General features: G+C 41.6%; 2 protein-coding genes across 3 annotated transcripts in view; both read left to right on the top strand.

Annotated features, from left to right (window-relative positions):
• The window catches only part of LOC133421757 (myosin-10), an 80,460-nt gene extending 62,654 nt beyond the window's left edge, over positions 1-17,806 (top strand). Inside the window, exons 26-41 of one of the 2 annotated variants that reach the window (XM_061711513.1) lie at positions 642-854; positions 931-1,075; positions 2,401-2,607; positions 3,802-3,906; positions 3,997-4,149; positions 4,227-4,475; positions 7,795-8,007; positions 8,097-8,309; positions 8,423-8,584; positions 9,482-9,610; positions 9,694-9,782; positions 10,610-10,733; positions 12,557-12,765; positions 12,876-12,984; positions 14,021-14,193; positions 16,402-17,806. In XM_061711513.1, the coding sequence (XP_061567497.1) occupies positions 642-854; positions 931-1,075; positions 2,401-2,607; positions 3,802-3,906; positions 3,997-4,149; positions 4,227-4,475; positions 7,795-8,007; positions 8,097-8,309; positions 8,423-8,584; positions 9,482-9,610; positions 9,694-9,782; positions 10,610-10,733; positions 12,557-12,765; positions 12,876-12,984; positions 14,021-14,193; positions 16,402-16,555 (2,647 nt within the window). In that variant the 3' untranslated portion in view covers positions 16,556-17,806. The remainder of the gene's footprint in view (positions 1-641; positions 855-930; positions 1,076-2,400; positions 2,608-3,801; positions 3,907-3,996; positions 4,150-4,226; positions 4,476-7,794; positions 8,008-8,096; positions 8,310-8,422; positions 8,585-9,481; positions 9,611-9,693; positions 9,783-10,609; positions 10,734-12,556; positions 12,766-12,875; positions 12,985-14,020; positions 14,194-16,401) is intronic. The other variant, XM_061711512.1, reaches the window with a different exon arrangement.
• Positions 17,807-19,342: 1,536 nt separating this feature from the next.
• LOC133421525 (serotonin N-acetyltransferase-like) lies at positions 19,343-23,348 on the top strand. The gene is made up of 4 exons (XM_061711178.1): positions 19,343-19,646; positions 20,078-20,323; positions 20,716-20,870; positions 21,478-23,348. Exons 2-4 carry the CDS (start codon positions 20,167-20,169, stop codon positions 21,844-21,846), a joined length of 681 nt encoding a protein of 226 aa, XP_061567162.1. The 5' UTR covers positions 19,343-19,646; positions 20,078-20,166; the 3' UTR covers positions 21,847-23,348.
• The last annotated feature ends 1,511 nt before the right edge of the window (positions 23,349-24,859 follow it).

Genomic DNA, 24,859 nt, shown 5'->3' on the forward strand with positions numbered 1-24,859 from the left:
ACGATGAAATGTAATTAGTAAATGTGCAACAAACAGTCACAACATTAAAACCAGGGTGAGCTCTCTCTTGTTTGAATGACTTGGTCTCCTCTGTGGAGAGGGAAAAAGATCCAGCTGGAGAAAGACTAACTATATCATTATGATGGTTTGAACAACTAAAATGTTTATTTGGAACAGGCCAAATATTCAACTAAACTTTACAATAAAGGTTGAAAAAATTACATTTATAACTGCCAATATTTGCTAAAAACCTCTGAAAAAAGCTAAAACAATGTTGCTTATCGTAGGCATACCTGATGACATCACACAAAACTAGTCCTTTCTTTGAGTCTTTAGAATCAAACTTTAATCTCTTTTTGCTCGGTGATAAGACATGTGTACACACCAGTTTTTAACTGGATATTTGATAGGATTAAAGCAAAGCCAGATATTTTTTTCAAGTCACACAAGTGGCACCAGAATATGAATTATTGACACTGACTCAGAAAACGCCTGGTGATCTGATGTAAGTGAGTCACCAGACTTTATATTTATGATTCAAAATATCTCATATTGTTCTGTGATGCCATCGTACCAATATTGTTATGAGCCCCGGCTGTGATGCTGGTGACGTGCTCACCAGTGTTTTCTGGTGTAAACAGAGGAGAGGACGAGGTGACCCAGAAGAACAACGCCCTGAAGCAGGTGAGGGAGCTGCAGGCCCAGCTCTCCGAGCTGCAGGAGGACCTGGAGTCAGAGAAGCAGTCCAGGAACAAGGCGGAGAAGCTCAAGAGGGACCTGAGTGAGGAGCTGGAGGCGTTAAAGACAGAGCTGGAGGACACGCTGGATACCACCGCAGCCCAGCAGGAGCTCAGGTAGCGCACCCTGCTGTTCACACATTTTCATTGCAGACGCTGAGCCTTTTGCAGATCCTGTTATTGTTCTCTGCAGAACCAAGCGTGAGCAGGAGGTTACAGAGCTGAAGAAGGCCATCGACGAGGAGACTAAAACCCACGAGGCTCAGATCCAGGACATGAGACAGAGACATGGGACTGCTTTGGAAGAGTTGTCTGAACAGCTCGAGCAAGCAAAGAGGGTATGAAACGTTTCTTTTGTTTTTTTGTTGTAACTTTTGTATTGATTTTCCATCACTTGAACAAGCAATTCACATGTCCATAATATGACCGTTTACAGCAGGGGTGTCAAATGTGCGGCCCGAGAGAGGTTTTCATGCGGCCCGCGAGAAGTTTCCAACACAAAAAAACGAAATGTTAATTTACTAAAAAGGAAGGCATAAATAATTGCCATGAATCGCAGCATATCCGATAATATATTTCTTCTACAAATCCATCGTTATTCCACAAATAGAGCAGCCAATTTTTAAAAATAAATACACTTAATTGTACTGGAAAAATCTGTAAATCACAAAGAAACACTCTCGGATGTAATAAGAAAGATTTAGCTTTTAATTAAATATCCTATAAAAAAGTGAAAATAAAAAAAACATACTTGTTTCTGTTTATCTTTGTAAAATTATATTAAAAGTATCTTACATAATTTGAAAAAAAAACGAGAAATTTCAAGAAAAGATCCTGAAGAAATATATTTTACATAATTAGAGTGTAAACAAAGTGCATATTTCCTTTAAAATTAACTAAACTGATATTGGATTAGATAACAATAGTAAAAAAAAAAAGAATTAGAGAAAACATTTTCCGCACCGTTTTTGTTATTTTGAACGTGCGAGAAAAAAATTGGTCAAATCCGGCCCGCCAAGCAAAATGAGTTTGACACCCCTGGTTTACAGCAATACAAAACCAAGCTGTGAACACAACGAGAAAAGAAAAGACAAAGAAACCATACAAAACAGAAAACCAACAGAAAACAGAGAACATGCACATTCCTCTTGACACCATATGCAACACCGCATTTCCTCATACAACATTGCACTTCACATTCATCTACCGCACATTATATAATAATACACATACATCAGGGATATGACACACAGATTTCAATTATCATGGCTAACCTCTCCAATCATCATTTCCAGATAGGGGTCCCAGACTTTTCTGAACACACTTAGACTGTTGTTAACTCTGTGAATAAGCTGCTCAAATGCAGCTATTTTAGCCAACTCATCTCTCCATTCCTTAAAACTGACCTTCTTTCTTGACTTCCAATGCCTAAGTTTTATCCTGCTTCCTGTTAGAAGGGCCAGTTTCACCCAAGAACACTTATGTGCAGACAAGTTAGCTTCTGTTGGTAAGATGTCTAATATACATAGTGCTGGATCCTCTGGGGTATGAAACTTTTCTAAAAACAACAATCGAATATCGCAGCTTTATCAGAGAAACCAAGCAAAAAGAATAATTTCACAATCATTTTATATGTCAAACATGTATTGTGGTGTCTATCTAGTTCAAGGCTAACCTTGAAAAGACCAAGCAGAGCCAGGAGAGCGCCAACAAGGAGCTGGCCAGCGAGGTGAAGAGCCTGCAGCAGGCCAAGACGGAGTCTGAGCACAAGAGGAAGAAGCTGGAGGCTCAGCTGCAGGAGTTCATGGCCAGGGTGACGGAGGGGGAGAGAGCCAAGGGAGAACTGGCCGACCGCTCACACAAGATCCAGGTGAGGAGAACCAGCACGACAGCTTCTCTGCTTTCTCCAAAGTTACATGAAATGCATATTTAATAACTGCTTACTGAGAAGGGCTGTTCTTATCAGAATTAACTTTGGCTTGTTTTCAAGAAATGTCAAGACTAGCAGGAGTGTTTGTTGAGGTTAGAATGGTCTTATCTTTGATTTATACACCCTTGTACACACATTTGAGATGGACTGCAACTAAAAATCCTGTAATGGATCATGATTGCAGCTTTTAGGTAGATTTAAATGCAGAATAATCGTCTTGTTAATGTTATGTTTGTATTACTATCAACATTATAGTTTGATCATATCTAAATGGAAGCTCTTTCTAATTAGGGCCCGAGCACTTACAGTGCGAAGGCCCTATTGTATCTGTAGGAGTTCTCGTTGTTTTTATTTTTCCGACGAAATGAGGGCCTTTTTGCCCCCCTAAACTTGCCCCAAAAGTCACCAAATTTTGCGTGCAAACCAGGCCTGGCGAAAAATGTGATATTTAATGGTTTGCATTAATGGGCGTGGCCTAATGGCTCAACAGCGCCCCCTAGAAAACTTTGTGCCTCAACCCCCACAATACGGTTTGACGTACATGCACGAAAATCGGTACACACCTGAACACACCTGAACAAGTCTCTTGGATCCATGGCCGAAACCGAACAGGAAGTCGGCCATTTTGAATGAATTGTGTAATTTTGGCGCAATTTATGCCATTTCTTCGGCAGTTAATACGGCCCGAACCGTAACGTGCACCCAGGTGTGTTATACATCAAAATGTGCGTCTAGATCCTGCGAAGATGCGCATTACTTTTCTCAGTCAAAAGCGTTACCGTGGCAACGATAGACGCCAAAAAGCTCGCCCCCCCTTCATCTGATTGGTCGATATTTGATAGTTCCTACTTTCTGCCATAACTTTTGAATGGTTTGACATACAGAGTCGTGGGTGGTGTCATCGGACTCGGTTTTGTGTCCTTCACCTTAATTGGTTCAAATTATCCCCGCCCCTTCTTCTGATTGGTCGATATTTGATAGTTCCTATTTTCTGCCATATTTTTTGAATGGTTTGACATAAAGAGTCATGGGTGGTGTCATGGGACTTAGTTTTGTGTTGTGTTGTTTCTTATTTAAAACACGTATTATTATTGAATTGTTTGATAAATGACGGCTCTGAACCTCTTCGTTCAGACTGAGTTGGACAACGTGTCCTCCATGCTGGAAGACGCAGAGAGGAAGGGCATCAAGACGGCCAAAGATGTTGCTGGATTAGAAAGTCAGCTGCAAGACACACAGGTGACGTGCATTATTTCTTTGCATCAGTTATTTCTCGTTTTTCATGGTTTCAACCTTTTCATGTAACCAGAGCCGCTCATCTTCCTGCAGGAGCTGCTCCAGGAGGAGACCCGCCAGAAACTGAACCTCAGCAGTCGAATCCGCCAGCTGGAGGAGGACAAGAATGCTCTGCAGGAGCAGCAGGAGGAGGATGAGGAGGCACGCAAGAATCAGGAGAAGCAGCTGGTGACCCTGCAGGCTCAGGTAAACACGACCACCGCTGCACAGGCCGCCGTTCGTTCAGGACGTGACACTGACTCAGCGTCTGTGTGTGTTTATAGCTGTCAGAGAGCAAGAAGAAGCTGGAGGATGATGTTGGAACAATAGAAGGCCTGGAAGAAGTGAAGAAGAAGCTGCAGAAGGACCTGGAGCTGTCCGGCCAGCGTCTGGAGGAGAAGACCATCGCCTTCGAGAAGATGGAGAAGACAAAGACCCGTCTGCAGCAGGAGCTGGATGATCTGACTGTTGACTTGGATCACCAGAGGCAGATCGTCTCCAGCTTAGAGAAAAAACAGAAGAAGTTTGACCAGGTCAGAATCCTGCCTTTAATATATAAATACAATAAATATAAAATCTCTTTACAGTTTAAAGAAGACAACACCACTGGCTCCAACTCATATTCAAATGTATCCACTTTAGTTATCCTTCTTACTTAAAACAATATCTGATTCCATATACATCCTCATATTCTCTCAGAAACACTCAGCAACCCCTCTTTTTCGTTCCTTTAACCTTTAAAGAAATTGGCAAACGTGCTTTTAAGTTTAAAGCCCCATCAGACTGGAACAACTTACCCATTAATATAAGAAAACTTAATTTGTTACACGTCTTTAAAAACTCACTATATTCCAACCTCAATAAACCATGTAGTTGCCTCTAGTGGTATTGCCTTCTCATTTTATTCTTATTTATTTATTTTATATACAATATATCTATTTCTTCATATACTGTATCATAATGATGATGATAATGACTATTATTAGGGCCCGAGCACTTGCAGTGCGAAGGCCCTATTGTAATTGCAGGAATTCTTCTTCTTCTTCTTCTTCTTATTGTTCTGACAAAAGGAAGGCCTTTTTGCCCCCCTAAACGTGCCCAAAAAGTCACCAAATTTTGCATGCAAGTCAGGCCTGGCGAAAAATTTGATATTTAAGGGTTTGCATTAATGGGCGTGGTAAAATGGCTCAACAGCGCCCCCTTGAAAACTTTGTGCCTCAAGCCCCACAATGCGGTTTGTCGTACATGCACGAAAATCGGTACACACCTGTATCATGGGACAACTTAAAGAAAAGTCTCTGGGCGTCATGTCGAGAAACCGAACAGGAAGTCGGCCATTTTGAATTAATCGTGTCACTTTGGCGCAATTTATGCCATTCCTTCGGCAGTTAATACGGCCCAAACCATAACGTGCCCCCAAGTGTGTTATACATCAAAATGTGCGTCTTCATCCTGCGACAACACGCATTACTTTTCTCTTTCAAAAGCGTTACCGTGGCGACGCTAGACGCCAAAAAGCGCGCCCACCCTTCATCTGGTTGGTTCAGACCGAAAAAACTTTGCGCCTCAAGCCCCAGAATACGGTGTGACGTACATGAACGAAAATCGGTACACACCTGTATCATGTCGCAACTTAAAGAAAAGTCTCTTGGCGCCATGGCCGAAACCGTACAGGAAGTCGGCCATTTTGAACATTCTGAATTAATCACGTAATTTTGGAGCAATATATGCCATTCCTTCGAGAATTAATACGGCCCGAACCGTATCGTGAACCCAGATGTGTTATACATCAAAATGTGCGTCTCCATCCTGCGATTACACGCATTACTTTTCTCTTTCAAAAGTGTTACCGTGGCGACGCTAGACGCCAAAAAGCACGCCTCCCCTTCATCTGATTGGTCCATATTTGATAGTTTCCCAAAAGGCACCAAAATTGGCACGCAAGCCAGGCCTGGCGATAAATTTGATATTTCATGGTTTGCATTAATGGGCGTGGCAAAATGGCTCAACAGCGCCCCCCGGAAAACTTTGTGCCTCAAGCCCTAAAATACGGTTTGACGTACATGCACGAAAATCGCTACACACCTGTATCATGGCACAACTTAAAGAAAAGTCTCTTGGAGCCATGGCCGAAACCGAACAGGAAGTCGGTCATTTTGAAATCTGATTGGTCCATATTTGATAGTTCTCCAAAAGTCCCCAAATTTGGCATGCAAGACAGACTTGGCGATAAATTTGATATTTCATGGTTTGCATTAATGGGCGTGGCCTAACGGCTCAACAGCGCCCCCTAGAATACTTTTCTCTGCCATAACTTTTGAATGGTTTGACAAAGGAAGTTGTGGGTGGTGTCATGGGACTCTGTATGGAGTCTTTGAGCTTCGTTGGCCTTAATTAGCCCCACCCCTTCTTCTGATTGGTTGTCCCGATTTTCTGCTATAACTTTGGAATGGTTTGACATAGAGAGTCGTGGGTGGTGTCATCAGATTCTTTATGGAGTCCATGACCTTCATTGGCCAGAATTAGCCCCGCCCCTTCTTCTGATTGGTTGTCCCTTTTTTCTGTTATAACTTTTTAATGGTTTGACATAAGAAGTCGTGGATGGTGTCATGGGACTCTGTAATGAGTTTTTAAGCTTCGTTGGCCTTAATTAGCCCCGCCCCTTCTTCTGATTGGTTGTCCCGATTTTCTGCTATAACTTTGGAATGGTTTGACATAGAGAGTCGTGGGTGGTGTCATCAGATTCTGTATGGAGTCCTTGACCTTCATTGGCCTGAATTAGCCCCGCCCCTTCTTCTGATTGGTTGTCCCTTTTTTCTGCTATAACTTTTGAATGGTTTGACATAGGAAGTCGTGGGTGGTGTCATTTCTGATATGCTTATGGGGGGCGGTGGCCGTGAGTGCGAGGGCCCGTTCATCGCTGCTTGCAGCTTTAATTAATATTAATATTGTTGTTCTTGTTGCTATAACTGCATTATATGCAGTGTTTACCTGTGTTCTTCAGGTGTGTACGTCTTAGGGACTGGTGTGTGAGAGCCTTATTTATTATCTATGTTGTAGGGCTGGGCGATATGGACCAAAAGTCATATCTCGATATTTTCTAGCTGAATGGCGATACTCGATATATATCTCGATATTTTTTCTGTGCCATAATTGAGGTTTCCCCCAAAGCATTATAGCATAGCATCTCTGTTAGCTTAATTTTTTTCTGAGGCAAACCCTTAAAAAAACAGTCAGTTTTAATACAATGCCTCGTGCCAAATGTCACACAGGTACATTTATTAACAGAGGTCTGCACAATATCAAAATGTATAAAACAAATGAAATGAAAATAAACTACCTGCATATATAGAATAAAAATGCTTCTTGAATAAAATAAAACAAATATCCCTTTCCTGCATAACAATTAAATTAAAATACACTGTGCAATTAATACAATGTAGACAGTAACAGGCAGACTTTTCCACTGAGGTTGACAGTTGTGCAAATAACAAAACCTTTGTGCAAATCTCAAATAAAACATTCAAGTCAATTTGTAAAAAATAAGCTATATCAAAATCATTTTTAAAAAAAATGTAATTTTTTTTTTTTTTTTATCGATATAAACGATATTGTCTCGTACCATATCGTGTTTGAAAATATATCGATATATATTAAAATCTCGATATATCGCCCAGCCCTACTATGTTGTATGGAACTGTTTTGTATTGTGTTGTATGTTTTTTGTCTGACCCTCTCGAAAACGAGATGATTCATCTCAAGGGGCTATCCATTAATACATTTACATTGATCTTCAGAAGTCACAGATGAATATCCTTTGGCTGAAACACCAGTGTGAACTCTGCTGTGCAGATGCTGGCTGAGGAGAAGAGCATCTCAGCTCGATACGCGGAGGAGCGAGATCGCGCCGAAGCCGAGGCCAGAGAGAAGGATACCAAAGCTCTGTCCATGACCAGAGCTCTGGACGAGGCGCTGGAGGCCAAGGAGGAGCTGGAGAGGACCAACAAGCAGCTCCGTGCCGAGATGGAAGATCTGATGAGCTCAAAGGACGACGTGGGCAAGAATGTGAGTGTCACTGTGATCACGCCGGCTCTGGAAGACCAGCTTTCTCCAGCATCCTCATCTTTTTCCATCCCTCCTCATTTTCTGCTCAGGTCCATGAGCTGGAGAAGTCTAAGCGTACTCTGGAGCAGCAGGTGGAGGAGATGAAGACTCAGCTGGAGGAGCTGGAGGACGAGCTGCAGGCCACCGAGGACGCCAAGCTGCGTCTGGAGGTCAACATGCAGGCCATGAAGGCCCAGTATGAGAGAGACCTCCAGGGCCGGGACGACCAGAACGACGAGAAGAAGAGATCGCTGGTCAAGCAGGTGCAGAATAAAGCTTAACATTCTTCTTTAAGTCCTAATAATTGAGAACTCTAAATCCCACCTGTAGCTCTCTGTCGTGTTTGCAGATGAAGTGTAACACCTCTTCCTTTCAGGTGCGAGAAATGGAGGCGGAGTTGGAGGACGAGCGGAAGCAGAGGGGCTTGGCCGTCGCTGCTAAAAAGAAGCTGGAGATGGACTTGAAGGACATCGAATGTCACATAGAAGGAGCCAACAAGGCTCGAGACGAGGCCATCAAACAGCTGCGCAAGTTACAGGTACGCATTCCACTACGTCAGTTTTGATTGATTTAAATTATTTTTTGATTGAAATTCTTTATTCAGTCACATCACTCTACAAACATTGAACACAAACGTTATCGAAAAATAGTGACTGAAAAGGCACAGGCAGAAGCAAAGTGCTTATATTAATGCCTGCCGTACATACAAACAATAGCAAAACTAAACCAGAAAACCGGAAAAGGAGGACAAATAAGGTTTACACATATAATAGTAAAGACTTTTCATATATATATATATATATATATATATATATATATATATATATATATATATATATATATATATATATATATATATATATATAAATATCAAAGAACAGCAGCAAACGAAAACAAATAAATATTAACCTTTGTAGCTTTGAAAGATTGCTCTACAAATCTTTTTTTTGTAAACTGAAAATGTACATTTGTAAATCTAGGTTAGCGTCATTCCATAATTTAACTCCCACAACAGATATACATCTCCTTTTAGTCTCTTTTCTAGCTTTTTGTATAACAAATTTACAAACATCACGCAAATTATATTTTGACTCATATATTGAGAAAAACCGTTGTACACAGACAGGGAGTAACTTTAATCTAACTTTATACATTATATGCATTATTTTATAATAAACCAAATCATAATATTTCATAATATGGGATTTTATAAACAATGGATTTGTATGTTCATAATATCCCACCCTATTAATAATACGTATGGCTTGTTTTTGTAAGAGAACTATAGCATTTACTGTTGTCTTATACGTGGAGCCCCAAACTCCCACACAATACGATATATAAGGTAATATTAGTGAACAATAAATTAAATTCACGCCTGACCAGGTGTTGCACTTTACTCTGCTCTCATTGTGTCTGACGTCGGCTCCTTCAGGCCCAACTGAAGGACTATCAGAGGGAGCTGGAGGACACCCGCGCTTCCAGGGACGACATTTTTGCCATTTCGAAGGAGAATGAGAAGAAACTGAAGAGTCTGGAGGCCGAGATCGTGCAGCTACATGAGGTCGGGGCGGGCTGATGTTCCAGCATTTCCTGGTGATTGTTGGGGTGTAGATTTTATTTATCGTGGGTTTTTCTGTTCAACAGGACCTGGCAGCGTCTGAGAGAGGCCGGCGCCACGCTGAGCAAGAACGAGACGAGCTGCAGGATGAAATCTCAAACAGCACTTCTGGAAAGTAAGGCGAGATCCTCAATGTGCTCCTCCCTGATGCTTGAATTATTTAAAGCTGTCTCTACGTAGCAAAGTCCCCACTGATGGACTAAGGTGTCAATTAAAATTCAATTCATAAATCAAGAATCCAATGATATTGGATATATATATATATATATATATATATATATATATATATATATATATATATATATATATATATATATATTAAATTCATAGACCAACAAAATAAATATAGAAATTAATTAATCAACTAATCTAAATACATAGATAACTGATATAAATAGGAAAAAAAAATTTTGTTAGATGCGTTTTTCCAGCCGGCAACTTAAATTTATCTTTAGTGGCTTCTGCTCTCATTTTCTCAGTTTATTTGAGGAAAGTTTAATTTTTTCTATCATTTTTACATCTCAGCTCTTTTTCATTAGGGGAATCTTGTATTCAAATAAGCTTCAAATAATAAAATGATGAATTAAAAAGAGGAAATTGGTGGTGTTTTTAATTTTAAAACACTTGAAACTTAAATAAAAAGTAGATTTTCTGAATATTTTTTTATATGTCAGGCATTAAAGGGTTAAGGAGTTTAGATAAATGGTTGCAGACTCAAAAGTGGAGGCTCGCTGCTGCAGCGCAGAGAGCAGTGCAGTCACAAGTTACCCAGCTCAGCGGAGACAGGTGCAGTTCCTCTGGACACCGTCTGGACGCGACTGTTCGGCTCCATGGGAAACTTCCAGCCCTCCTGCACGATAAATTGTACATATCTGTCCAAGACAGTGGCCTGTGTTTACAAGCCTGAGTCTTCATATGTTCCTCTCATTGTGTGCGTGTCAGGGCTGCTCTGATGGACGAGAAGAGGAGGCTGGAGGCTCGCATCGCCCAGCTGGAGGAGGAGCTGGAGGAGGAGCAGGGCAACATGGAGCTGGTCAACGACCGCCTCAGGAAGACCAACATGCAGGTGTGACAGAAAACTGGTTACTGACGCTCTATTCTGCACTAAAATGATGTCCAGTGTATTTTTTTTTTTTTTTTTTTTTACTTATTTTTTATTGAAAACAAACAGATTAATACAGATTTACACTCTTCATCCATATTAACAGATACTAACAGAACAGGTGCAATCGTGTACAATGAAATAAAAGACATGAAAAGAAATAAAAAATAATAAACCGAAAAAATAAAATAAAAGACGAGAGAGAAAAACAAAACAGGAGGTGTTCATAGCTTTGTCAATGCTTCTGTTTACTAGCGACCAGCGGCCACTGAACTGGTTAGTGTTTAGCCTTAATCTTGCTGTCATTTTCTCCATCATATACACATGTCTTATCCTCTCTCTCCAGTGTGTCATGCTTGGGGACTGTGGTTTCAACTGTTATCATTTTCAGCAGAATTCAGAATTCAGCAGAATTCTCAGTAGAGAAGCCAGATCTCTCTCCGTTATATCATCTGGAAGTATAGCTAGCATGACTAGGGCCGGCCCCATCGTAAAATCAACATGCAGAATCAGTTTAATCTCCAACTCAACCTTCTTCCAGAAATCAGCGAGCTTTGGGCAGTCCCAAAATATATGTGTAAAGTCTCCAATCAGACCACAGCCTCTCCAACACAGCTCAGACATATTGCTATATTTTGATGTGATGACAAAGGCGTCAAAGTACCACATCTTCACCTTCCAGTTAAATTCCCTCCATAATGGGCTATTAGTCAATCTATGTCCTTCTTTAAATGTTTCCTCCCATTGGCAGAGGTGGGTAGAGTAGCCAAAAATTGTACTCAAGTAAAAGTACTGTTACTTCAGAATAATATGCCTCAAGTAGAAGTAAAAAGTAGTCATCCAAATAATTACTTGAGTAAAAGTAAAAAAGTACTTGGTGAAAAAACTACTCAAGTGAGCAACTGAGTAACTGTTGAGTAACGTCTGATTTATTTTTTTAACACAACCATTCAAACAGACAAAAGTACAAAATAATCATCTTCAGGAAAATTAAATCAATAAAATAATAAAATAAATTTAAAAATAGCTTAAATTACAATAATCTTAAAGTAAATTCAATTACTTTAATAAATAATAAAATAAATACAATAATAGAATAAAAAAATAAATTAAGCACAAAATTTCAAGCCTTTGTACTTTTCTTTTTTAAGAACAAGCCCATGAACTCATAGAAACTCTGTGTGTGTTTGAGTCTGTGTAAATGTGACAAAACATGCAAAAACAAACATTTTTCCCAAAGAATCACTCAGTGATGTCATGCGTACGTGGATAAAAGGGATAAAAGAAAAGTAACAGCTCAACGTAGCCTAATGTAGCGGAGTAAGAGGAACAGTTTCTTCTTCACAAATCTACTCAAGTAAAAGTAAAAAGTATAGTGATTCAAAAATACTCCTAAAAGTACAACATTTCCCAAAACTTACTCAAGTAAATGTAACGGAGTAAATGTAACTCGTTACTACCCACCTCTGCCCATTGGTCATCGGTTATTATAACGTTCACTTCCAATTCCCATTTTTCTTTGACCCCCATATTATCACCATCTGATTCCCGGTTTAGGGCTTTATAAATCCTTCATATAATCCCTTTTTTAGTCTTTTCTTTTGTAAAGGATATGAATATCTCCTCTAGTTTAGCTGGATCTCCACTAATAACTGTCCATTTCTCATGTTTGTCCAGTGTATTCTTAAGTTACCTTTTAAATAAAGATGCTGGTTCTTGTATTGGCTCACCTGCACCTCCCAGCAGATCCACTTCCTAACCCTCCTTTCCCTGCTCCCTCCGTCCAGATGGACACCCTGACCACGGAGCTGAGTGCAGAGCGCAGCTCGGCACAGAAGAGTGACAATGCCCGCCAGCAGTCGGAGCGTCAGAACAAAGACCTGCGGTCCAAGCTGGCCGAGCTGGAGGGTTCTGTGAAGAGCAGGTTCAAGGCCTCCATCGCCGCTCTGGAGGCCAAGATCGGTCAGCTGGAGGAGCAGCTGGAGCAGGAGTCCAGGTGAGGAGAACCAGTCACACTTCCGTGCTTGCCGGAGCTGAAGATCCTTCCTGGAAGATGGTTTGATAACGGTTTGAGCCATGAAATGTTTATAATCTGTCCACCCGAAGGGAGCGAGCAGGAGCCAACAAGATTGTGAGGAGGACCGAGAAGAAGCTAAAGGAAGTCTGCATGCAGGTGGAGGATGAGCGTCGCCATGCCGACCAGTTCAAAGAGCAAGTATGTCCATTGCAAAGTTCTGTGAAGTTTATAATTTGCGAGCTTTCCATGGAAATGAGTAGAATATATGGGAACTAATGTGAATAATATGTAAATTTGTAAACTTTCAGGTAAGACTGTACCGAGCAACTTAACTGTAGCTAAAGGAAAAACCTTATTCAGGATATTCTTGGTGAAAAGAGTCAGTTTTGATAATAAATTCAGCTGATTTTCAACCTCAATCACATGCAGATACTTTCCAGAATTTGACATCAAAAATATTTGAGCCCAGAGATTAATTCCTGATTATCTTTCATCATTATTTAGGACAAATACATTTAATTTATGGTATTAAAGCTTTTTTTTAACAAATACAAAATGTTTGTTTACAGGACTGTCTCAGAAAATTAGAATATTGTGATAAAGTTCTTTATTTTCTGTAATGCAATTACAAAAACAAAAATGTCATACATTCTGGATTCATTACAAATCAACTGAAATATTGCAAGCCTTTTATTATTTTAATATTGCTGATTATGGCTTACATTTTAAGATTAAGATTCCCAGAATATTCAAATTTTTTGAGATAGGATATTTGATATTTGTAAGCCATGATCAGCAATATTAAAATAATAAAAGGCTTGCAATATTTCAGTTGATTTTTAATGAATCCAGAAAGTATGACATTTTTGTTTTTGTAATTGCATTACAGAAAATCACAATATTCTAATTTTTTGACACAGTACTGTACAGTAGAAAGCAAGACAGTAAAACGAACATGTCAAATGGAAACTACCTAAAGATTTTTGACAGTTTGAGTCTGGTTACCGTGGTAGCAGTTCATCATATCATTTAGTATTCATTATGCTGATTCAGGCTCATCTGCTGAATTTATAGTCATTTTGAACTTGTTAAACTAACAACACAGTTGCAACGAGGAGATTACCTTCTCAAGGTTTACCAACCCCACCCCCTTTTCCAACCTTTGTCTCCACCTGTCGCCCTTGTTGCGCTGAACAGCAACTTCCAGCCGTGTTTTGTTTCTCTGTGTGTGAAGGTGGAGAAGGCGTCGTCCCGCATGAAGCAGCTGAAGCGTCAGCTGGAGGAGGCTGAGGAGGAGGGAACCAGGGCCAACGCCTCGCGCAGGAAGCTGCAGAGAGAGCTGGACGACGCCACCGAGGCCAGCGAGGGTCTGAGCCGGGAGGTGCACACGCTCAAGAACCGTCTCAGGTGCAGCACAGGGGACTCAAACACCCCGTACACGTTCACCAAACTCACCGTTCACCTGCAAACATCTCAAACATTGTTTCATAAAAAATACAAAACGGATGTCATACATACAGGTTTCTAGCCAGAGCTAATTTGCAACGCCTGTCCCTGGTTAGTCTTTGGGTCAAAATGACCTAATTCTCCTGTCCTTCTTTCCTCCTGCTCTCTCCTTCCTTTTTCCTTTCCTCTTTTCTCCCTTCCTTCTTTCCTTCCTTCCTTCTTTACTCCTTTCCTTCCTTCTTTACTCCTTTCCTTCCTTCTTTTTTCCCTTCCTTCCTTCTTTCCTCCCTTCCTTCCTTCCTCCCTTCCTTCTTTCCTCCCTTCCTTCCTTCCTTCTTTTTTCCCTTCCTTCCTTCTTTCCTCCCTTCCTTCCTTCCTTCTTTCCTCCCTTCCTTCCTTCCTTCTTTTTTCCCTTCCTTCCTTCTTTCCTCCCTTCCTTCCTTCCTTCCTTCTTTTTTCCCTTCCTTCCTTCTTTCCTCCCTTCTTTCCTTTCTTCCTTCCTTCCTTCCTTCCTTCCTTCCTTCCTTCCTTCTTTCCTCCCTTCCTTCCTTCCTTCTTTTTTCCCTTCCTTCCTTCTTTCCTCCCTTCTTTCCTTACTTCCTTCTTTTCTCCCTTCCTTCCTTCTTTTCTCCCTTCCTTCTTTCCTTACTTCCTTCTCTCTCCCTTCCTTCCTTTTTTTTCTCCCTTCCTTCCTTCTTTTCTCCCTTCTTTCCTTCTTTTCTTCCTTCCTTCCTTCCTTCCTTCCTTCCTTCCTTCCTTCCTTCCTTCCTTCCTTCCTTCTTTCCTTCCTTCCTTCCTTCCTTCCTTCCTTCCTTCCTTCCTTCTTTCCTCCCTTCTTCCCTTCCTCCTTCCTTGACCCGAAGACAGCACAAGGGTTAAAATACGAAAGCAGAGTTAAAACAGTACAAAACCATTAAAATACAAAACATGCACAACAGAATAAACAGAATAAAGACAATACAAAGACAAGAAGCAAAAACACAAACCAGTTAAGGACAGAAAACTAAAATAATACAGTGGTACAGTTATGTTAAAGTCAATGTTCACAAGCTTGTTTCAGTTTCAGCCATTGTTTTACTGTGTGCTAAAAACCTTGAGCTCTGTCAATATTTAGATTTCAGGTTCAGTGTATTCCATAATTTGGTACCTATTGCCGAGAAGGATGACTGTCCAAATGTTGTTCTGCGTTTTGTTATCCTACAATTACTGCTTGTTGCACCCCTAGTTCTAATTCCACTGTTTTGTTTGTTTACCAATTGGCAGAGTATTTCTGGGGCAAGGTTATTCACACATTTGAAAATAAGTTTTAAAAATGAGAAGCCTACAAAACTGTCAAAACTTAATAGATTGTATTTTTTGATAATTTGGCAGTGATGCCATGTAGCACCCTATAATGTAATAATTTCCTGAAAATGTAATAACGCCTGAAAATGTAATAAAATTTGCACTTAACTCAATCGAAAATGTAATAAAACCCAATAATGTAATAACTTCACCAATAATGTAATAAAATATCCTGACTGATATTGTAATAACATTCTTATCAATAATGTAATACCTTATTACATTATTGGGATTTTATTACATGGTACTCAAAGTCTGCAATTTAACCCAATAGTCATTCTGGTGTTTTAAACCCAGCATATATAACATTCTTAGATACTTAAAACACAAAATGTAGAACTCTGGACTAAAGATGAACATATATATTACATTATTTGTCAAGTATTACATTATCAGTTTTGGAAAAAAAAAAAAAAGACCCACCTGAAAATGTAATAAATTCCCAATAATGTAATAAGGTATTACATTATCGGTAAAAATGTTATTACAATATCAGTCAGGATATTTTATTACATTATTGGTGAAGTTATTACATTATTGGGTTTTATTACATTTTCGATTGAGTCAAGTACAAATTTTATTACATTTTCAGGCGTTATTACATTATAGGAAATGATTACATTATAGGGTGCTACATGCCATCTTACAGGTTTTCGATCCATTACTTTCAGTGCCTGTTTATATAACGACCTAATAGGTGTAAGTGTTGTCCGATTAGCTTGGCCCCAAAAAGTTATACAATATGATAAATGATAAAATATCATTCATGGATTGATGTCTGACGAGGGCTCCTTCCTCTTGTTTCCTTCCGTTTTTCCTCCGCAGGCGCGGCGGGCCCATCAGCTTCTCCTCCAGCCGCTCCGGCAGGCGTCCGTTGCAGGTGGAGGGAACGTCCTTGGACCTCCTGTCTGACGACGAGCTGGAGAACAAGATCACCGACAACAACGCCAATGAGACCCCTGCCCCCCAGCCGGAGTAGAGGAGCAGAGAACAGGAGCGCTCAGCCCCAGCAGACACCCCCGGACCCCTCCCGCTTCTCCCTTTCACCGAACTTCATCCCTCGAACAGACCCGTCTCCTCCGACTACACGCAGCTGGATCGCAGCCACGTCTCCCCTCCCCTCTCCACCCTAGCAGCCACCAGCACCCGGACTCCCATCAAGCACCTCTCTGCCTTACCCCTCTGTGTCCAGCTTCAGGGCGCTTTAGAAATGAGTAACCCTGCTCATAGCGCAGCACGTGCATGTGTGTGTGCGAGCGATAATTATCCTCTGCTGGAGCTGCAGTCAGCCGGTTAAAACGCTTCCAAATGCTACAACAATAGCCCTGCAATATGAAAAGAGCAGATTGGGATGAAAGCAGACGAGTTTCTGACTATTTTTCCATCAATCTACAATATCCCGTTTGTGCGTCATATGAATCAGTTTAGTCGTGTTTGCTAAACAGTAACTGAATAGTATTTTTCCGGCCTCACGCTTGCATATGAATCTAGTAATGTGACTGTGAGCCGCCTCGTTGCCTCAGCGCTGCAGAGCGCCGCTCTCTTGACCAGTGTTGGTTTCTCTAAAGCTCGACTGAAGGGTCAGTGTTGACTTGTCATTTTCCGGTGTGACTTCTGAAATCATTCTCCAGTTAATTTGCTTTCCTTTTTCTCCTCCTGTGCCTTTCTTCTGCTCACTTTAAACCGAGAACCCATTTATACGCCGCATTTATTGTTCATATATTGAATCATGCGTAAACTCGAAATTATATTTTCATTTAAAAGATTAAACATTTGCATATTTGATGAGATATTAGAGGAAAGCTGATGTTCTTTGAAATGTGTGTCTTCCTCCAGCTTTTATGTCGGCGTGAGAATGGAAACGTCAGCAGGGCGGGATTCTTTGTAGATGGGTGCTATGACTTTTCTTATTGATAACTTTTGTACTTTTTGAGTTGTTAAGATTGAAAATCCAATCCAATAGACGTCAAATGTATTTATATCTCTGCTATTGTATACAATACAAACTCCATATCTGAAAATCCTCAGTGTTGGCCAGTGATCCTCTGTACCTCTGTCATCATCCTGACGTGTAGGAGTCTCTAGATCTCTAACACATTAAAGTCTACGGAGCCCTGTTCCCTCCACAGGTTCATCGCTGATGTCTTCATTCTGAAGTTTCTGAAGAACAAATCTAAATTAAAGCTTTTTTTTTTATTATTTCTTTTAACATTATTTTGGTCTTTTACCAAGGACGGTGAATTGATCCACCGATCAAACTGCAGAGGCAGAAACAACAGTTTTAACAGTGAATCTTATTAGAAAACGTCACTCTGATCCTGGTATTGATACATCTGCCTTTGAAAAAGCTGCTACATCAGAAAACACAGTTTAAATGCCGCAGAGGACATGTACGACAACGTGGTTTATTAAGCTAGTTTAAGAATGAGTGAATGCTTAGAAATTAACAGTAAAACATTAAAGAAGTAAAAACCCCACTACAATCATTGAAATAACCTGAAACCGACAAAAGTAGTCATCAATTATACAGTAGTTTTAGAAATATATAGATATATAGTTATAGAAAACTGATTACTGAAAAAAAGACAATTATTTTGAGTTGTGGTTGGAAAATAAAATACTAATAATAATACATAAACCGGCCTGGACAAATAAATTGGTATCCTCAACGTAATATTTTGAGTCACTGCAATAAAGAGATGTCTGTAACTCATGAAATGCCTCCGGCTGTAGACGGGTTTGAGGAGTTTCTCCTCCAGACGTCATGTTTCAGATCTCTGCAGATGTTCAGTAGGATTTAGATCAGGACTCGTCATGATCATGACACGTCAGAATAATGTGTTTTGGGTCATTATTCTGGAGGACCTGTGACTCACACCGAGCTCTCTGAACCCGGGCAGAACATTCGTCTCCAGAATGTCTTGAGATTTCTTTGCACAGATTCCAGACACCCTGAACCAGATGCAGTAAAGCAGCTCCAGAACAGAACCGAACCTCCATGTTTCACAGGAGCTGCAGTCTTTTCTGTGAAGGCTTCGTTTGTGCATCTGAACATGGAGCTTATGTGACTCGTCAAAGAACTTCTCTCCTGGCTCATCTATCCAGACGACGTTCTCCTGCTCTGTGGCTCCAGTCTAGCTTGTTTATGATTTTCACCCAACAGTGGAGTCCTCCGCGGTCGTCCACTTCGGCTCAAACAGAGAGCGATGGTGTGATCTGACACTGATGGACCTTGACCTCTGAGCTCACCTTGACCCTCTCTGGTTGTTCTGGGCTCTGGGGTCACCACTCACGTTCTCCACCTCTTCAATTTGGGATCAGTTTTCCTCGAGTGTCCACGTCCAGGGAGGTTGTCTGCAGACCTGTAAACCCTGAACTTCTGGATGAACTTTCCAGCTGCAGTCAGAGGAAGATCCAGCTGCTTGGAGATGTTTTCTAACCTTCACCCTCGACATGCTGGTCTGGGATTTCCTTTCTGATCTCCTTTTACTTTCTCTGGTTCAGAGTGGTGAACACCACGATACCAAACAGCAGAGTGACGACCTTTAACCCTTTAAAGAAGCAGACCGAAGACTGGAATCAGCTGTGGTTTTCATTACATCACACACTTTGGTTCAACACGTCACCAGACCATGGTGACATGTTGAACCAAAGTGTGTTTTCTAGGGACCAACTAAAATTGTCTGTTTGTATAAGAGCTTATGCAGTCATGATTTTTATTATAAAAAGATTGCATGTTGCTATATAATAATGATATATAATATGTAGGCTACTTCACAAAAACATAAAAACTGGGTTAAAATAGGCGGGTAGTAAAGGTTTGCAGGTCTGTAGGACCCAAACAACTTGCATGACTCCCCTGAGGAGCGGAGAGCAGTGAGAGTCAGAGAGGAGATAAGGCGTCTAATGCGCCGAGTTGTGGAAACAACTTCTGTAATCCTTTATCATGTGACTCATAGTAATAATCAGCACATAATGAAGAGACAGGTGTGTGGTGGAGCAGGAGAGACGCGGAGACAAGCGGAGCTGCTGCTGGAAAAGTCCTGTCTGCCATTCGCCTCCTATCTGTGGTAAGTTTCCCCGCGGCCTCGATGCTTTTGGAAAGTTGCGAGCGGCACTTTTCCCTCCGGTGAGGCATTTGATTTCATTATCCGGTGGTAAACATGTGTTTATTCCACGCGTCGTATCATTTTGGCTTGTTTAATTGTAGTTCAGTATAATTAAAACTGCTGCCACGTCACATAAAGCCAGTATAAATAGGGCCGGGAGTGATGGCTCACTGTAATTATTGTCCATTTATCAGTTTTTTTTATTTGCTGAAACCAATTTGGCCACGGTGCACATGATTAATTGCAGGGCTCAGAAAACTGTTGTGACTTTCATTCATTCACTCCACAAATCATTCAAATGCAAATCAGCCACAGTAGAATAGCAGCCGGGGGAAATGTGCGCCATAAAAGCGCACACTCTCTCTCACGCGTCCTGTGCTCCCGGCATGCAGGGCCCGCACAGGTGATCCTGCTGAGCGGGGGAAGACGCGGAGCCAGCACCAGTTCCTGATCTATCCTGAGACGAGCCTAACACCGGAGGATGTCAGTCGTGGGCGCGCAGACTTTCATCAAGCCCATGCAGTCGCCCTCGCCGTCGGTGTCGCCGGGCATCCAGCGGAGACACACGCTCCCCGCCAGCGAGGTCCGGCCGCTCAACACGCAGGACGCCATCAGCGTGTTCGAGATCGAGCGAGAAGGTGAGTGAATGAGCCATTCTTAAAGGATGATTTATGCTTCTGCGTCAAATCGACGGCGTAGGGTACGCGGCGACGCGCACCGTACGGTGTGCGTCGCCGCGTACCCTACGCCGTCGCTTTAACGCAGAACCATAAATCAGGCTTTACAGGTCACATATTGACGCAGCAGTCGACTCTGCCCTGGCGCGGAAATCCGCTCACAAGGAGGTTTTTTAATCCAAACACCCGAGTTGTCGTGTCATTTAGTCAGACACATTGTGTTAGATGTATTCTCTGCATTCAGAACCATTTTACTGACAGCAACTAGTCTGGTCGAGCGTGCGTAAAAGCGGTGCCAAAGCGTTTTTACGCACGGGCCAACCTCTCTCCCCGTGTCTCTGTGTTTCTCTCAGCGTTCATCTCGGTGTCAGGTGAGTGTCCCCTCCACCTGGATGAGGTGCGGCACTTCCTCACGCTGTGTCCGGAGCTGTCCATGGGCTGGTTTGAAGAAGGAAGGCTGGTGGCGTTCATCATCGGCTCCCTGTGGGACCAGGACCGGCTCACCACGGTAACCCCAGGGGCCGCCGTCCACATTCACTGCTTAAAGGAGTTAAATGAATTAATGAATTATATTTATTTTTTTGTCTTGTACAAGTTTTTTACAAAACAAAATGAAAAAGTAAAATAAACATTGCTTTTGCCGAAAAGGTGTAGGCTGAAGCCGTAGCTTATACCCTTTTTATCTTATGATCAGCTTAAATATGAAACATTACTCCATGGAAACAAACAATGCATAAAGAAGACAAAAAATAAAATTGACGTTTCACATTCTAGAATGTTTTTGATAATATAGTTATAGTGTTTTATATTTATTTACAATATTTTCTTTAAACATTTCCTTAAACTTGAAGATAGAACTGCACATTTTTAGGCCGTTGTCACAACTATTCCATATTTCTCTTGCCTTAATTGATATACATCTCTTTTTAATATTTGTTCTTGCTGTCATCATCTCAAACATGAGTTTCTCCCTCAGGTCATAGCGGGTTTCTTTTATTTGGGAGTAATATAGTCCTTAATGCAGTTTCTGCTGGGCTTTAAAGGCAAATAAAGTTAGTTAAAGCCAAACTTACTTCTAAACTTCTTATTACTTCTTATTTTTCTGTCTTTTCAAGGACGCGTTGACCCTCCACAAGCCCCACGGCTCCACCGTGCACATCCACGTCCTGGCCGTGCACCGCACCTTCAGGCAGCAGGGCAAAGGCCCCATCATCATGTGGCGCTACCTGCAGTACCTGCGCTGCCTGCCCAACGTGCGCAGGGCCATGCTGATGTGCGAGGACTTCCTCATCCCCTTCTACCGCAAGTCCGGCTTCAAGGTGATGGGCCGCTGCGCCATCACGGTGGGCAGCCTGACCTTCACCGAGATGTGGTACCCCATCAGCGGCCACGCATACATGCGCCGCAACAGCGAGGCCATCCGCTTCCCGCAGCACCCCCTCACCCTCCCACTGACAAAGACTGATGAGCAGGTTGATGTATGACTTTTTTTTTTCCTTTATTTATTTTTTAAAAGTGAAATCAGACACCAGCACGGGTTGTCTTGGATGTCTGTCCCTTTTTTTAATCCATGATCCGGCTTACTCCGATTTATTGGACTATTTTCTCACATCTCTACTCAACTCCATCAACTGATCTTGTGTGAAATCTTTTAAGTGTGAAATAAATACAGTCGTAGTCTACTATACCTGGAATGTTAAATGTTTCTGTGTAGTCGTGACTAATAGCGTCTTTCTGGCTATAAGTGGAGCTGCATGTTTTATCTGTGGTGGATCTGTGGTTTTACAGTAAGCTGTGTCCTGCTTAACACCTTTTGGAACTTCTGGCAGTATGAACTGACGTCAGCCAGCAGGCTTTAGCAGCTCAATAACAGCTCCTCCAGCTTTATTAGGAGGTGTTAGCTGTAGTAAACGGTGGGGGATTTATTTCCACTCATCAGTTAGCCTGCACATCCAATGACCTCACTTAAACCTGCACGTACATGGACGGCACGTTTTGTGTTGTTGTCACAAAATTTCAATAAAGGGTTTTGTACTTTTTTTTTTTTAATTTCTTTTATTTTTAAATATTGATGAAAATTTCTGTTTTTGATTGTCCTTTTGCCAAAATGATTAAAGTGTTGCACTTGCACTCACTGACATGGTGATGAAGTCAAAGCGCTGCCCCTGATTTCCTTGACTGCCTTGTTTGTCGTTAGCAGTGTGTCCAGATCTCCCTCCTGTTGTGATGGATGCGTTCAGCCGTCTCTGAAACTAGGCTGGAAACACGCGGCGCTCCTGAGCGGAGCTCTAATCCATGACACAGTCTCCGACTCAGGTCTAATCCACTCACTGGGTGAGCAGCGGCTGCTCCCCTGAAGGGCAAACTGGGCAGTTAATGATCACCGCAGATATGACCTCAATTAACTCTAAATTTAAGTTCAATTTCAGTTTAGTTGGATTCAGCTTTATTTATAAAGCTCCAAATTGCAACAAAGGTCATCTTTCAAGAATCCAACTTAATCCAGTCCAGTTAATACAAAGCCAATGCAGAAACGTGACAAGCACAAGGCGACTGTGGGAAGGAAAATCTCCTTCTTAAAGGAGCATGAGGCTAGGACAGGGGTCGGCAACCCAAAATGTTGAAAGAGCCATATTGGACCAATAACACAAAAAACTAATATGTCTGGAGCTGCAAAAAATGAAGTCTTGTATACATTTTAGAATGAAGGCAACACATGATGCATGTATCTATAACTATAACTTTTTTATCATTATGCATTTCGAGAAAAAAGTCGAAATGTCGAGAAAAAAGTCGAAATGTTGATAAGAAAGTCGAAATGTCAAGGAAAAAGTCAAAATTTCGAGAAAAAAGTCGAAACTTTTCGGACACTGTTTTTTTTCCCCTGTTTGTATTACGTATTTGTTGTTGCTTTTTTCTGTATGTTTTGAATTTGTTTAAAAATGTTATATTTTTTTTCCTTATGTGTTCGAAATAAACAATTCAATCAATCAATCAAAATCAAAAAAGTCAAAATGTCGAGAAAAAAGTCAAAATGTCGAGATTAAAAAGGAAAGGAAAAACGAAGAAGAAAAAAGGAAAAGAAGAAAAGAGAAAAAAGGAAAAAAAGGTTACACATTTTTTTAAAAGCTCCAGGAGCCACTAGGGCGGCGCTAAAGAGCTGCATGCGGCTCTAGAGCCGCGGGTTGCCGACCCCTGGGCTAGGATAAGAAATTAGACTCATTAGCGCCACGACGACCGTCGGGGTTCCTGCAGCCAACAGCGAAGCCGGCACGGGAGCGCCGTTCAAATCAAGCTCTAAATATGATTTACAATGTTATCTTACCTGGTCAGTAGGAAATGAGCCATGTCAGCATCTGTTTTCAGTCCCAATTCAAGTTGAAGCTGCCTCCATGACTCAAACGCGTATCCAATGTTTACTTGTGCGCCGCCGAGAACGCGCATGCAGCGTCATTTGACGTCACATCCGCAGGACAGCATGGGAAATTCCGGTCTGGAATTGCAGCACATTTTGCAGCACACAGCCTGTTCAAGGCAACGGAGAGATGCACTAGAGGGCTCATTCTTTTTGGTTTGGAACGCTTCATCTGACATTATTACTAGAAAACTTAAAATGTATACAAATTTTTTTCATAAATCCTGCCTCAAGTTCCTTTAACAGAAAGAAAGGTAAGCAAAGTCTTAGTCCGAATTCTCCTGCAAACGTTCCCTTAAACACGTTCTCACCTAGAAATGTGCGGAACAGAGATGGCTTGCAGTGTTGCTGGTTTGGGCTGATGCAGTCAGCTGGGATCAACATGTAACTCTGAACTTGAGTTGTTTTCATCTGGCAGAAAGTCTAAACCAAGAACGAGGCAAAGAGAGTGAGAGACATTGAAAGGTTGATGTCATTACTTCATTAAAGTGAAGTAAAGGTATCATGGGACATTGAAGAGTCCACGCTTGCTGTTGATCTGAGGTATACTGGTGCTTTAATGTGATGATCCGTGGTAGTACTGACCATCTACCTGACAGATACTTATGTGTGTGTGTACAGGGTTATAGTAGCTTAAAATAGTTGTGGTTTTTGGCATCAGTTTGGTTCAGAAGGCGCTGTCCTCATCGATCGTGGTGCGATTCAAAGACACAAAAGTGCAGGTGGAGGTTTGAACCATCAGCACTGCAAGCTACAATGATGACAGTAATTGCGCAAAACCAAACCAGACCAGTCAGTTTTGAGCCTTCATCACTCAGGTGAGGCAAATGTGCCATGGATGGATCATTCAGAAGACTCCACCTCAGAACAGAACACACAGCAAACAGCGTCCGTCCTTCGCTGGAGTAATTTGACCTGACCATCAGGGGACACCCCCTCCTCCTCCTCTGGATGCAGTGGGGCGACTTCAGCCTCCAGACAGGCTCATGGCCAGTAATCCTGCAAAGTCCTTTCAGCCAGCGGGTAATCTGGCAGGCAGACATCCCAGAGCAGAGGCCACACATTCCTCCCACTCCAGGGTC

This window comes from Cololabis saira, chromosome 21, assembly GCF_033807715.1.
Source record: "Cololabis saira isolate AMF1-May2022 chromosome 21, fColSai1.1, whole genome shotgun sequence".
Taxonomy (NCBI): domain Eukaryota; kingdom Metazoa; phylum Chordata; class Actinopteri; order Beloniformes; family Belonidae; genus Cololabis; species Cololabis saira.